The sequence below is a fragment of the Vespa crabro genome, chromosome 9 (assembly GCF_910589235.1).
Source record: "Vespa crabro chromosome 9, iyVesCrab1.2, whole genome shotgun sequence".
NCBI classification, from domain to species: Eukaryota; Metazoa; Arthropoda; class Insecta; order Hymenoptera; family Vespidae; genus Vespa; species Vespa crabro.
In genome coordinates, this window is record NC_060963.1 from 1039910 (window position 1) to 1055000 (window position 15091).

The window sequence follows — 15091 nt, forward strand, 5'->3', positions numbered from 1 at the left end:
CAAATTGAGATCTATAATAGCATTGTAACACAATAGATACATAATTAGGAAAACAATTAAAGGGACAGTTATTATTATCTTATTGTTCTAATTTAAAATCAATCAATTGTAATATCTAAGTTTTAATATTTTATCATTCTATTTTTGTATACTACTTTGTTACATTTTTTTATAAAGATGTTATAAAATTTTTTTTGTTAAAAATGAATCAAGAAAATTTGATCTTTTTAATTTTAATGATGGCATTAGATAAAATCTATTACCTTATAACAAAAGTCTAATTAGTTTGTTGTAAAATATATATTGCTTCAATATTTATATGACAAAGGCTATGTTTCTTTTTTTCTTATAAGATTACAGTAGATATATATAATTACATTAGGATAGTATTGAATTATTGATCCTTATGGTATATAATTCAAAAAGTTCTTAGATGATAAAGTAGAGAAATGAGTAAAGTAATGTAATGTTTCTTCAACATAATTTTAATCTTTGAATAATTGAAGCAAAATGACAAAAGAGTATGAAAACATTTTTCAATCTTTATAAATACATATTCTGGTGCTACATATTTGTTTATTTATGTTACATATTTATGAAAGCATGAATAAGAATTAGCATTATATTAGAATAAATAACATTATATTATGATGAATTTAGTCGACTGGATGTAATGTAATAAATCTGGAAAGTATAAAAGCAACTAGAAAAGTGCCTGCTATGAAACAAGCAACGAATGTATACCATGTTTCTTCATCAAAGAGATCAGTAAAAGCTGGTATTTTATTATAAAGGGTATCGATTAGTTTCATGTTATAATTTTTGCTAGTGGAAGCATGGTTTGCCATGGTGAAAATGTTTTTTCTTTATAATACTTTATATTAATATGAAATAGATGGATGTGTTGCAGTTTCAATAGAATATCTTTAATATAATTAATAAGTAAGAATTATAAAGTAATTTTCCTTTATCTTATGCAAGATATTATACACCAAGATGTAAGAAATAGAGAAGCTTTAACTTTTAATTTCTACAAAATTTTTTATAATATTGCAAGTAAATAGTCTTTATAATGAAGCTACTTAATCTTTTATATATTCAACTTTATATATTTTATATTAAATAAGATATTAAGAATAATAAATTCAAAATCCTTTGCAGTAAATACACTGTTACTATTTCTCTTATGAATTGACAATGTAGGTTGTTTGACTTATTTTTGATTGTATGAAAGCAGAGAAAAATAGGATAAAATTTGATTGATGTATTAATGAAGTGATAATATTCCTTCTCCGCTTGTTTTTTCTTCTATTTATTTTATTTTCTAATTAAGCAGTTCTAAGATTTTTTCATAAAGTTTAAATATAATCAAATAATTTACAAGACTTCTGCAAATTTTCTCTATCTCTGCCAAATTACAAAATTACATGCCTTCTTTTAGTAAATGGTTTTTGTTTTATTCTTTTCTTCTTTCTCTTCTTTTCTTTCTCCTCAAGCAGAAGTTGTTTAGGACTCTTTTCAGGAGGTGGAACTAAAGAACTGATGTGCTTATTGCAATATTGTAAGATATCCAGAGCAGTTAAATTTTTACACTTGAATATTACTTTGTTATTTGATACTGAAAATTATAGACAAGTTTATACACGACATTGATTATTTGTATTGAAAAGTAGAAATTATAATTTTACATATTTTTGTTGAATACTCACCAAGATCAAATGTAACAATAGGCTCAGTACGATCGCAGACAATTTTTGTTTTTAATATGCAGAAAGGATTTGTTTTTAGAATCCTCGGGGCTGATATATAGAAAAGAAACTTTCTGGAAAAGAAGAAAATTATTATTTTAATAGTTTATTCTTTATTTTAGTTATTAAAAATTATAATTATTAAAATTGAATACTCAAAATACGAAGAAAATGAAAACTAATATTGTAATTGGAAAGAAAGTATGCATACACATAAAAAAAATATTATGTTTCAGAAGCATCATGGCTCAAATGGAGCAACAACTACCTATACCTATGCCGGATTTAAGTACTCTTCGTATAACAACTGCAGTTTCTATGCTTGGTAAAGCATATGGATGCGGACAGTGCAGTGGTAAGTTTAAAGATTTATATTAGACAGTCTTTAGATATTAAATGAGTATAGTTTTTAAGGAGTACATAACATTGTTATTTTATATAGTGTATTTAAAAATAAAAATAAATAATTATATAATGGCAAATGCAAATAAACAATTTTTATCTATTGAAATGAAAATAATAAAGTAATCATTTACAAGATTTGAATATTAGAAGTATCAATACAGATGACATACATACATACACAAAATGAATTTTGATAGCAAGTTGAAAAATGGAATGTTTCACTGTATACACATTTGTCTCTTCTTTTTTTTTCCCCCCCTTTTATTCTTTATACACGTAAGAATATTTACTATTATTTTTTAAGATTTTTATTCCCTTTTACGTTTCCATATATCATATACCAGTAAACATTTGCACGATATTAGAGTGTTACTAAAAATAACGTTTCATCTGAAGTTCTATGCTGTCTATTCGGAAATTTTAATGCGCATGCGTGCGCTATCGACGTCATAGCAATCCATCTAATCTGAGAAGCATGTACTTATTTATCGAGTATACGGATATCTACATTTCTGCATACATGTACGCGTACGCGTATATGAAGAGTTAATGAATAAAAATCAATGTATAATTGATATGATACCATCGTTTCTTAATTTATGATCAATATCATTGACTATTAACGACTCGTGTTATACATCGATGAATAATCGATATATCGATTTCTAAAATTTTTCGAGATTACTCTAATTTTATTCTATAAATTATCGATCTCATAAATAAATTTTAAGTAGAGTTGTTGTACATAAATTATACATAGTAATGCAAAATAATTGGATCGAGGATTCTTATTACAGTGATAAAAAGAAAAAAAAAAGAAGAAGAAGAAAAATAAAGATTTACTAACCTCGTTTCCGTAACATTCTCGTGAAAGGGATCAAACTGTACGATGATCCTATTGACTAATTTTAAATTAATTTCTTTCAATTGTTTAGCAATAGCACTGATCACACCGCCAGAACGCGAACGCGATCCGCTAAAAGGAATCGACATTTCGCAAACAGTGTAGTACGCAAACGCGTGTACGACGACGTAATTATACCATCCTATCGTTCCTAACTCATAAGGTTAGGTTTTCCGACATCTTTAAAAGAAAAATTACTATATCAATGTTGCTAACATGTAGGATACATATAGAGGTCAAGCTTAGGGAATATTTCTTCATAAAAAGTTTTTCATTTCGCGAACAGATGGCAGTTCGGTCGGTAAGAAAAGGACAGTAGAAGTCAATACATATGCAGGGTACTCGATACATATATATATATATATATATATATATATATATATATATATATATATATATATTACTTACTCCCCTTCAAGTTACTTTCTTTTATCTTTCCTAACTTATATCTACGGGGAATATAAACTAAACGTAAACATTAAATCCTTTTAATCTAGTAGTATTGAAATTTCCAGGAAATAAATTGAATAATTGCTTCATCCAATATGCGAATGAAAATAATTTCTATTAATGGAATTATATCTATGCCTAAAACTATTACGACAGGAGTAAGTTTAAGTATAAATTAATCTTTTTTCGGAATACATTGCGTGATTTTTATTTAACGATTATATTCGCGCTACGATAACTTTTAAATATTCATGTCATATTGTCTGATAACCCTCAGATTGTCTTAAACCGTTTTACCATGTTTATTACAAAAATTCAATATATTTACTGTGTCATTCTGCGCTAATCATATAAATAACATTTAGCTATGCTATACATTATTTCATACAAAGCAGCGAACTCTCGAGTAAATATTTTTTATTAACTTTACAAATTATTGTATATATTTGTTCTTCTTCTTTTTTTTTTTTTCCTTTCGTTTATAGATCAGACGTAACAATAGTTCCTATATACAATATATGTTTTAATATTTAATGGTTGTTGTGTCAATTAAGTATGCATTTTTATATATCTGTGAAAACATATGAATCCTATCGTATAATATAATTATAACAACTTTAGAGTAAATTATTAAGATTATACGTGTATGTATATATGTATATATATATATATATATATATATATATATATATATGTATATATATATACTATCGTTTTGACATACCATAAAAACTACAATAGAATATTTGAAATTAGTTCGTCTTCATTTGACTCACCTGGTCACAATTTCAATATGAGAACGTTGATTGGCCGGGTATAGACCAATTGGCATTTAGCTGCTGGCAGCCATTGCAGAAGGTAGTCTTACTCGTAGTGTATGTTGTGGGGAAGTGTGTTGTGTGGCCAGTGGGTTTTGTGTTAAATTTTTTTACTTATTTATTAGTGATTACCTGGTCTTTTTGATCAACGGCTGCGAAAATGTATCCTGTAGGGCAGCGTAAGTATATTATTGTTGTAGGCTTACCTTAATATGCTCGAAAAAACTCTTAAATAGATCTACTCCATTAGCTCGAGCGATTTTAGAATATCGTTGCTCTCAAGTGGTTTCTTACCCTTTATTCCATTTCGATAATCAAAAAGAAAGATTGGAGATATTCGAAAAAAGTTGTACATTAATATATTAAGTTCAATAACAATGGATACACGTATATAATTTCAATGAAAAATGACGAAAATTGTCTCTCCTTAATCGACCTAGCTCAACAGGCACGACGTGTCATATCTTGTCTTTGATTCATCATATCCTACATCTATAGTAAATTATATGCATCTAATGAAAATGGTGTGCTATTTGTTAAACCTTCTATGTATAAACCTATTGTAAGATATTATCGTATCGAGATTGTTTATTTTACATTGTGTATTGCTATTGTCTTTTATGAAAGAAATTAATTCTCTTTTTTTTTTTTCTTTTTTTTCTTTTTTTTTTTTTTTTTTTTTTCTTAAATGAATAATTTTTAATTTCTGCATTTGACACAAAATATTAATTTTATTTTTATCATAGAATTTTTTCATTTTTATCATCATTATTTCCTGTGTCATCCGAATTTTAATTTATTTACTTGTCAGAAAATGATCAAACAATACATTCATTTAAACATTCTACATTCATAGAGAAAATGATTTTTTTTTTTGGAATTTGCCATTAGGTAATTGTATCGTATAAATGAGAATGGATTTTTTCCTTTTTATAGTTTGTAAGCTCTTAAAGTAAATTTGAATAAATCAGTTATGTTTCTATCAGTTATGTTCTTTTGTTTTAATTTTTAGCCCCCCCACCTGGACCAACAACAAGTACTTCTGTTGGAACAGCCGGAGCAACTGGGAGCAATGTCGTTGCTCCTAGTTCTTTGGGCCTTGTTCCTGCACAACAAACACATACTCCGCCTCAACCTCCAGAACTGCCAAGTAAGAGCATTTATTTATTTTTTATTTTATAAAATAGAAAGATAGTTATATAAGCCTAAATATATATTTCCTATATATACTCAATTATATAATTTTAATTATTCAGAGAAATAATTATATAGAAAATAGTTTTAGCATATTAATGAATTTCATTTACAGTGTTTTCATGCCCACGAAGGCCCAACATAGGTCGTGAAGGTAGACCAATTGGATTGAGAGCAAATCATTTTCAAATTACTATGCCACGAGGCTATGTGCATCATTATGAAATTAATATACAACCCGATAAATGCCCTCGTAAAGTCAATAGGGAAATCATAGAAACAATGGTACATGCATATAGCAAGATTTTTGGAACTCTTAAACCTGTGTTTGATGGAAGAAATAACTTGTATACAAGGGACCCTTTGCCTATTGGAACTGATAAAATAGACTTAGAGGTAATATTTCATTTATTGATATTTCTTGAATGCCGATTTTATCAACAGATATATAGTACAATATTTTTCTGATGTAGGTAACACTGCCTGGTGAGGGTAAAGATCGAGTTTTCAGAGTGGTAATAAAATGGGTAGCTCAGGTTTCATTATTTGCCTTAGAAGAAGCACTCGAAGGACGTACAAGACAAATTCCATATGATGCTATTCTTGCATTAGATGTTGTAATGAGACATTTACCATCAATGACTTACACACCAGTAGGTAGATCATTTTTCAGTAGTCCGGATGGATATTATCATCCATTGGGTGGAGGTAGAGAAGTATGGTTTGGCTTTCATCAGTCTGTAAGACCATCTCAATGGAAAATGATGTTAAATATCGATGGTACGTTTATAGTTTTAGTATTAAAATTCAGAATTAAAAAATATTTAATAACTTTCATTCATATTTCTGACGTTACACATTATCCTTCATTTATATTTCAGTTTCTGCAACTGCATTTTATAAAGCTCAACCTGTCATAGAATTTATGTGCGAAGTATTAGACATTAGAGATGTAAACGAACAAAGGAAACCACTCACAGATTCTCAACGAGTGAAATTTACCAAAGAAATCAAAGGGCTCAAAATAGAAATAACTCATTGCGGAACAATGAGACGAAAATATAGAGTATGCAATGTTACACGTAAACCGGCACAAATGCAATCGTAAGTGGAATCAATTTGAAAATATGAATTATTTATATTACGTGAAAACTTATATTAAATTATTTATCATAGATTTCCATTGCAATTGGAAAATGGACAAACTGTTGAATGTACAGTTGCAAAATACTTTTTGGATAAATATAAAATGAAATTACGTTATTCGCATCTTCCTTGTTTGCAAGTAGGCCAGGAACATAAACACACGTACCTGCCACTTGAGGTTAGTTAATAATAAAAAATAATGTCAGGAAGAAGATTATCAGTAAATGAATTTGTTATTGCTAATATTGTTATAATAATTTATTGTTTCAGGTTTGTAATATAGTAGCAGGACAACGTTGTATAAAAAAATTAACAGATATGCAGACGTCTACTATGATAAAAGCAACAGCACGTTCGGCACCAGATCGTGAACGAGAAATTAATAATTTAGTAAGGCGAGCTGACTTCAATAATGATTCTTATGTTCAAGAATTTGGATTAAGTATATCAAATAATATGATGGAAGTTCGAGGTCGTGTATTACCTCCACCCAAATTACAGTACGGAGGGCGCGTAAGTTCTCTCAGTGGACAGGTAAGAAATATATAATAAAGTTTAATCAGTCAGATCTCGAAAAATCACATACATTTCTAGAGATAGCTTTTTATACTCCTATTTTCTGTTACTTATTTTTTTTTCTTTTTTTTTTTTTTCTTTTTTTTTTTTTATACCTGTTTTCTTTTATTAAAAAATGCTATCAAAAGTCGTCAAAACTAATGCACGAGCTCTACCTAGACCTGGTTGATTTGATATCTGAACTGTGATGTAACCGATTTGTCAATTTATTTCGTTTTATAAATAATATTGCCTTCTGATGGGCACAATTGAATATTGTAACAAACTATGTCAAATCCATGAAAATACGTATGTAATCTCTGTTACATCCGCAATTCAATATCGTTTGCAAGCTTTGAATACAATCAATTTTATCTTATGCGATATGATATTATTACGAAAAATATATTTTTCTTTTTGTTTTTTTTTTTGCATCGATTTAACGTTCAAACTTATGTACTCTCTAAATATTTTTGTATTTACTTTTTAAGCAGAAGCAGTGTGATTTTCTGTAATAGCTCTTTTTTTCTTTTTACGATTAAAGACGAAACAACAAGCAATGCCCAATCAAGGCGTTTGGGATATGCGAGGTAAACAGTTCTTCACGGGAGTTGAGATTAGAGTATGGGCTATTGCTTGCTTTGCACCGCAAAGAACAGTACGAGAAGACGCATTACGTACATTCACTACACAATTGCAAAAGATCAGTAACGATGCTGGAATGCCAATTATTGGACAACCATGTTTCTGTAAATATGCTACTGGGCCAGATCAAGTTGAACCTATGTTTCGGTATCTAAAATCGACTTTCCAAGCATTGCAATTAGTGTGTGTTGTGCTACCCGGGAAAACTCCTGTATATGGTAATTAGATATAGATAAATTATAATATTTAATATAAAGGATATACTTCTTTTAAAATTAAACATTTGTGTTCATAGCTGAAGTCAAAAGAGTAGGAGATACGTTACTCGGTATGGCAACTCAATGTGTACAGGCAAAGAATGTCAATAAGACCTCTCCTCAAACTTTATCAAATTTGTGTTTGAAGATTAATGTGAAATTAGGTGGCATCAATAGCATTCTAGTACCAAGTATTAGACCAAAAGTGTTTAACGAGCCTGTTATATTTTTGGGAGCAGATGTAACTCATCCTCCCGCTGGAGATAATAAAAAACCTAGTATAGCTGCTGTAGTAGGTAGTATGGATGCTCATCCATCAAGATATGCAGCTACGGTTAGGGTACAACAACATAGACAAGAAATTATACAGGAACTCAGTTCAATGGTTAGGTAAGTAATAATATATAGTAGTTTTAAATGTAAAATGAAAGAAGCCAATTTTATAAACAGTTAAAAAATTCCACTATTCGTTTATAAATTTTCACAATACATACATTGCTAAATTAGACCCCTATTGCTTTTAGGGAACTTCTTGTTATGTTTTATAAAAGTACTGGAGGATATAAACCACATAGAATAATTCTCTATCGCGATGGTGTTTCGGAAGGACAATTTCTTCACGTTCTACAACATGAATTAACTGCCATTCGTGAAGCTTGTATCAAACTTGAAGCTGATTATAGGCCTGGCATTACTTTCATTGTAGTTCAAAAAAGACATCACACTCGTTTGTTCTGTGCAGATAAAAAAGAACAAAGTGGTAAAAGTGGCAATATTCCGGCTGGTACAACGGTTGACGTTTGTATAACTCATCCAACAGAATTTGATTTCTATCTTTGCAGTCACCAAGGTATTCAGGTAGGTTAATATTCTTGTACTTTTGAACTGTAAGTCCTGATAAGAAAAGAAAAGGAAAGAAAAAAGAATTATATAATAATTATGTTTTATTGCAGGGAACATCTAGACCATCTCATTATCACGTTCTCTGGGATGACAATCACTTTGAGAGTGATGAATTGCAATGTCTCACGTATCAATTATGTCATACGTATGTAAGGTGTACAAGATCCGTTAGTATACCAGCACCAGCTTATTATGCCCATCTTGTGGCATTCAGAGCTAGATATCACCTAGTAGAAAAGGAACACGATAGGTAAATTTATATTAAATTATCACTATACTCTTCTGATGGATGATAAATCGGTCCCCTAGATAAAATTCATATGTCTTGTATTATCTACTTATAGCGGGGAAGGATCTCATCAATCAGGCTGTAGCGAAGATAGGACACCAGGTGCAATGGCACGAGCTATTACTGTTCATGCAGACACAAAAAGAGTTATGTACTTCGCATAATTCTATCGATGTTGTTTTCTATAAAAATTGAAGCACTACATAATGATAATCATCATATCTTGGACATAGGAAACAATTCTAGACTACTTAAATGTTAAACGATCTTCTTGAGTGGTCAATTTTTTTTTACTTTTATAATTATAATAAGTCTATCCAAAAGCACTGATATAAAAGTGGGAGATCAATATTTCGAGTTCCACATAAAATAGTGATTGGATAGACTTTCAAAATCATTTAGAAAGTAAGTTTTAAAGCAGGTGCTTTTAGTTAATCATGTTTTAAAGTAGAGTGGAGCATTTTGCAGCTTAGCCGATTGGTTGTTGCATGGAAAAGTTCACTTAGACAATTAATAATTAAAAAATCGGCTGCAACGCACATTACGCTTATTTTTTTAGAGGTCTTAGTATCTCTTGCATTTGTATGATATAAATGATCATATTGCTGGATAAAATTACAGTTATATAGATCGCTTTATGCGAGACTGTTATACGTTTGAATATCATTTGATATGAATTGAATTTACCAATCTATGGAGTTTTTAGATTGAACGATAATGCGATTACTATGCTGAAGAGATCTTATAAAGATATGATGATGTATGTAAGATTACGTTTATCATCCAGCGTGGGCGCGAGGTTTGCGTTCTAAAACAATTAAGCAATGATAAATGCATTAGTAAATAAAAATCGAACGTAGAAAAGAATTTATTTAAGGAATAGAGGACAAGAGAGTCCAGGCAGCGTCAGAGAAGAAGGAGCAGCTTTAGAGTGCGAACCTCTGAGACCTACAAGAAATTTTGAATATATAAAAATTTAAAAAAAAAAAAAAAAAGTTGGCCACTTCAAGTTATGAAGTTTGAATGAAAGGATAAAATATTAAACGAATAAATTGTGTAAATGTTAATTGCCAATAACTCTTCAAGCCAATGGCCAAAGTAAGTTAGAGATTTACTAGAGTCAAATTGAAAGTGATAATTATGATGAAACAATTTGTTATGTAATCCCTATAGTGTCAGAAATCACATTGTGCCACATCTAACTAATAACATGCTGCTATCTTTTATATGGCATAATTTTGATCAGTCTAAATCTAATGTCACCGTTCACAGTGATTATGAGAATTAATTTGAAGATAAAGTAACACAACATATCTTTACGAGTATAGGGAATACATTGAAGTGGAGTTTTAAGAACATTTTCTATGTGAAGTATATTTATTTGTTTTTAATATTTAAGCGATTACACCATTGAAAATGTACAAAGACATTAGTTTTATTTATCTCACATTTTAGTTTTCACTATTACTGTTTATTTTTTAAATATGTGGCACATAATTCACTTCTAATTAAATAAACAAATATACTGACGCTGTCTGAACTAGGATGGCACGCGAAGTTTAATATTGACGATATTAAAAAACGTAATGGGAGAGATGGAATGAAAGTAAGAAAGTTTTGTACAATACACAAAATGTTATAATCATGCTGAAAAAAGATACTTATGATTTAAGTTGAACTAGACATTACACGGCATTAGATCTGGGCTGATAATAAAGCCTCATTAATGCAAGGGAATATTAAAATAGCAGTAAGATATTGATTCAATAATAACACAGAACGTATGAAAAAAAATATTAAATTCTAGGATAAGATATGTTTTACTGCAAACAATGCAAAACTTTAAGGTCCTTACATTTTTACTATAACGAATCATCTAACTGAGATTCCTTTCCGCAAATGGAATCAATTTCAATAATCTTTTAGAACAATAATCGAAACAATAACTATATTAAAAAGCCTTGGAAACCAGTAATGTACAACCAAGAGATAGGATAATGTAATTTATAATTGTGTATCGATGTCGCACGCCAGAGGACAATTATTATGTATTTTTCGAATCATTAATACATCGATAAAATGATTACGTTGTGACAAGAATTTTTATTTTTGTGAGATATGTGTCATTCGAGGGATATGTTTTTACATGATTTTAGTAAATTATAAATCAGTATTATTAATGAAAAATTAATAAAGAAAAAAAGAAAGAAAAAACAAAGTAAGAAAAGAAAACAATTCGCATACAAAATGGAATATATCAATTTTCATATATATATATATATATATATATATATATATATATCTCATTAATTTATAATTAGCCAATATATACGTGAGATATGTTTTATCATTTGTCTGTATTAATGATTCTGACATTAGGCTTACAAGTGATATAAATGTAATATTATTCTCGAAAGTATGAAAAAAGGACCTTATATTATCAATAATATTTATTGCAGTTATATATTTAAGTATATAGTTTAGGAGGTTATATCTATACCACTTATAGTTGGATCATTTAATTCTTAGTTTTTGACTATGTAAAAATTAAGTAACTTTTTATTATAATTTCATAATAGTACATACTTCTTTTGAGCATACATATAAAAATGATTTGATGGTTTTGATTCGTCAATGCAACTTTACAAAGGCAGCATGTAAACATAATTATCAAAGTAGTATAGTGGAATGTATGCGAAATTGCATAGAAGAAAAGAGAAACGTCTTATTCGTGTTGTTGAAGATGTAAACGGGAACCAAAATGTGTGTACGCAGAAATAATTAGTCGGGTATTACGAATCAACAATTTTTGAATTGTAACGAGACCATCTATTAGTTTTAAGTCGACCTATGCACGAAAAGCAGCTACAACTGTAATCAAAGCGCAAGTAAATACCAAAAAAGAAAAAAGAAAAAAAAAAAAAAAAAGAAAAGAGAAAAAGAAACAAAAAAGAAGAGAAAGACTTTGGAAATAGAAAGGAAGCAATTAAGACGGACATATAATAGAAATAATGAAATCTATTAATGTAATAGGAACAATTTTCAAATTGACAACCATTAAGTCCGATTCCGTGTACACGTCCCTCTCTATATGAATTTTCTTGCGATAAAAATAACCAAGGTCTGACAAAATCGATATTTTCCTGCGCCTATTAAGAAACTAGCCTCCATTTGTAAATATACCTCATTAACTTATCCGTAGGATCATTTCTCATATTGTCTGTGAACGCAGACAAGAACGCTTAATAATTTGTAATTTTTATCTCGTAAGAGATTGGATAGAAATAGGATATTTGTTGTACTTTTCATGATGATCATCGTTTTTAAGTCAATATTGCAAAATATTATTGTAACAAGTAATTCAGGCAAAAATTTCATTGGAAAAAACAAAAAAAAAAAAAAAAAAAAGAAAAAAAAGAAATTCGATTTTATAATAGCTCGAAAGATTATCTCATTCTGATTTAAACGAATATTTTAAACGATTATTAGGCCATCGATAGAACTATAAACGGAAAAAAGTAAAAAAGAAAAAAAGAAAAAAAAAAAAAAGAAGAAAAAAGATAAAAATAGAACGGGAATATAAAATGACTTCATTAGCGTATAACAAATTAATCGGAATTTATGCCGATGCAATGAGTTCACTTTTACTATCTAATATCTCAGAGATATTTTAAGTTGTAAGGCAAATAATTTATATTTGTAATACTTTTACAGATACGTACATACGTGAGCATGTTACGACGACATACGTAAGTACGTATGTGTATCGGTATATACACCACGCATACTTATATAAATACATTTTATCACCGAATCATTCGTACACAAATGCTGTTCACGAAGTATACATATGGATTATAATACAATCTTAAGAAGAAAAAGAAAAAAAAAAGAAAAAAGAAAAAAGAAACAAGACAAGAAAAGAAAAGAAAACCAGCAACTAAATATGTGAGCGATACCCATGTATTTTGAAAAGCTTAACAACAGATTACACTATAATCATTGTATCATTAAAAACGATTAATTCTTACTATTAATAAGCGGTCTCTTATACTTCAAAAGTATATATTTGCTTTGAAATTGGTATAATCAATGTTTTGCAAAGTGGCAATCACTTTAATATATGCAATATTTATGATATATGAGTCGAACAGATAAAAATCATTATTACCAATTAACTTTCTCACACATTCTCTCACATTTTTGCACAGTATTAATATTAACCCACATTTCATTTAACGAGCCAAGTCAGTTATTTCATATATTACTGCACAAAATTCGTAAATAAGTTTAATATGCAAATCAAATATATTCTTAGGTAGAAAAAGTAATTCGTAAAGCGCCACCAAAGACGCTGTTGCTGCGATATTATAATTTTTCCAAAACTTGTTTATATCAAACGAAAGAAAAATTGTTGAATAAACGGTAGCAAATTTGTTATTAAAAGGGCGTATGATGTTCAAATTCATGATTAAAAAATGTGTACAAGGGTACCTTCTTCATTTAATATGTTATAGAAATTAAAATATTCAAAGTATGCGTGAACCATTTGATTTTTAATGGAGACACATTATTAAAATTGGCAATACGATACGACGCGGATGATAAATATATTTTCTTTTTTTTTTTTTTTTGTTCTTTTTATTTTCGAATTTATTGTCATTCTCTACGCCGTGTTACCTTTATAACACCGTTAGAAAGTCATAATTTTAGATTATAAGTTTATTATTGCTTATTTCATATACGATTGTATATGCAACATATTAGATGTACATATTTCTCAATATCACAGCTTTAAGTGGGTAACAAGCTACAAAACGACTGGTAGTAGCGCTCACAATAAATTGTAATGCATGCTATGGTTTAATAATATAAGTTGATAATTATATATTATTTACACATTCTTAATTCTTCGTGGATAATAAAAGCCTTAGGAGATATCGGTACATTGAAAAATAATTAAAATAATAATAAATATTAAGGACGATCGAGGATGCATTGTAAAAGTAACACCTTATAAGCTTAATAATAATTTATAATTTTAATTTATAATACGTATAATGTAATTGGAATAACTTTATCGTTTTTTTTTTTTTTTTTTTACCACTTATAATGTGTTACTTGGAGGATATGATGACCATTGAAAGAAGTTGATCTCGAAAAAAAAAAAGGAATGTTATGTTTGAAATACCATTTGTTTCACGTCTGCTATCTCCGTGGCTTCGTACTTTAATGGTGTACGAATGGCTTTATAACGTTTAAATATAAGAAACTGATAACACATAGTATTTGCAAAGTATAAGTTACTTATATCTTAATGGAAGTGGCCGTTACTCCTTAGAAACTCATGACATTATGGTTGGAGTAATACCTGTACCTATATAATATTTTTTTCGAAGCTAATGGGGCAATATCGAAGAAACATTTTTCTATTCCTTTTATAAAATCTCTTTGTCACATTCATATCATGTATTAATTGACACGATCCTGTGTGATCATTGATCCTTACTGTAATAGCCTTTTATTTTGACGCTCGTCAAAATTAATTCATCTTATACGTACATACACAGCAAAGCTCATAATTGTTATTTAGCATATTGGATTTTTCTTGTAAAGTGTAAACTTTATCTCTGTTTTTTCTTTTTTTTTTTTTTTTATATATATATCTATGTTGCGGATAACAATTTCTTGTTTTTATTTTTTTTTTTTTTTATTTTTTTTTTTTGAGGGGAAAGAGGAACATTGGCTATTGTGGATTAATAAATTGCTACAATTTC

At 28.8% G+C, this 15091-nt stretch overlaps 3 protein-coding genes across 3 annotated transcripts; 1 reads left to right on the forward strand and 2 right to left on the reverse strand.

Annotated features, from left to right (window-relative positions):
• Nucleotides 1–464: 464 nt before the first annotated feature.
• Nucleotides 465–861, reverse strand: LOC124426782. The gene has a single exon (XM_046968890.1). It carries the CDS (start codon nt 846–848, stop codon nt 657–659), a length of 192 nt encoding a protein of 63 aa, XP_046824846.1. The 5' UTR covers nt 849–861; the 3' UTR covers nt 465–656.
• A 454-nt stretch (nt 862–1315) lies between these two features.
• LOC124426779 lies at nt 1316–3253 on the reverse strand. Its single transcript, XM_046968888.1, has 3 exons — nt 3001–3253; nt 1710–1822; nt 1316–1618 (listed from the first exon to the last, which is right to left on the reverse strand). The coding sequence occupies exons 1-3, from the start codon at nt 3144–3146 to the stop codon at nt 1416–1418; spliced, it is 462 nt and encodes a 153-aa protein (XP_046824844.1). The 5' UTR covers nt 3147–3253; the 3' UTR covers nt 1316–1415.
• Nucleotides 3254–4344: 1091 nt separating this feature from the next.
• Nucleotides 4345–14599, forward strand: LOC124426766 (protein argonaute-2). Its single transcript, XM_046968856.1, has 12 exons — nt 4345–4504; nt 5338–5475; nt 5635–5915; nt 5993–6299; nt 6401–6623; nt 6696–6843; nt 6936–7199; nt 7765–8083; nt 8161–8512; nt 8647–8980; nt 9076–9275; nt 9370–14599. The coding sequence occupies exons 1-12, from the start codon at nt 4486–4488 to the stop codon at nt 9476–9478; spliced, it is 2694 nt and encodes an 897-aa protein (XP_046824812.1). The 5' UTR covers nt 4345–4485; the 3' UTR covers nt 9479–14599.
• Nucleotides 14600–15091: the final 492 nt, after the last annotated feature.

Bases quoted from the DNA above. Each gene is read 5' to 3' on its own strand.
- LOC124426766 (XM_046968856.1), top strand. The intron at 5,476-5,634 runs GTAAGAGCATTT...TTTCATTTACAG, and splicing joins TCAACCTCCAGAACTGCCAA to TGTTTTCATGCCCACGAAGG. The intron at 5,916-5,992 runs GTAATATTTCAT...TTTCTGATGTAG, and splicing joins CTGATAAAATAGACTTAGAG to GTAACACTGCCTGGTGAGGG.
- LOC124426782 (XM_046968890.1), bottom strand. From the start codon at position 848: ATGGCAAACCATGCTTCCACTAGCAAAAATTATAACATGAAACTAATC.
- LOC124426779 (XM_046968888.1), bottom strand. From the start codon at position 3,146: ATGTCGATTCCTTTTAGCGGATCGCGTTCGCGTTCTGGCGGTGTGATC. The intron at 1,823-3,000 runs GTTAGTAAATCT...CTTCTTTTCCAG, and splicing joins GAGAATGTTACGGAAACGAG to AAAGTTTCTTTTCTATATAT. The intron at 1,619-1,709 runs GTGAGTATTCAA...TATAATTTTCAG, and splicing joins TATTGTTACATTTGATCTTG to TATCAAATAACAAAGTAATA.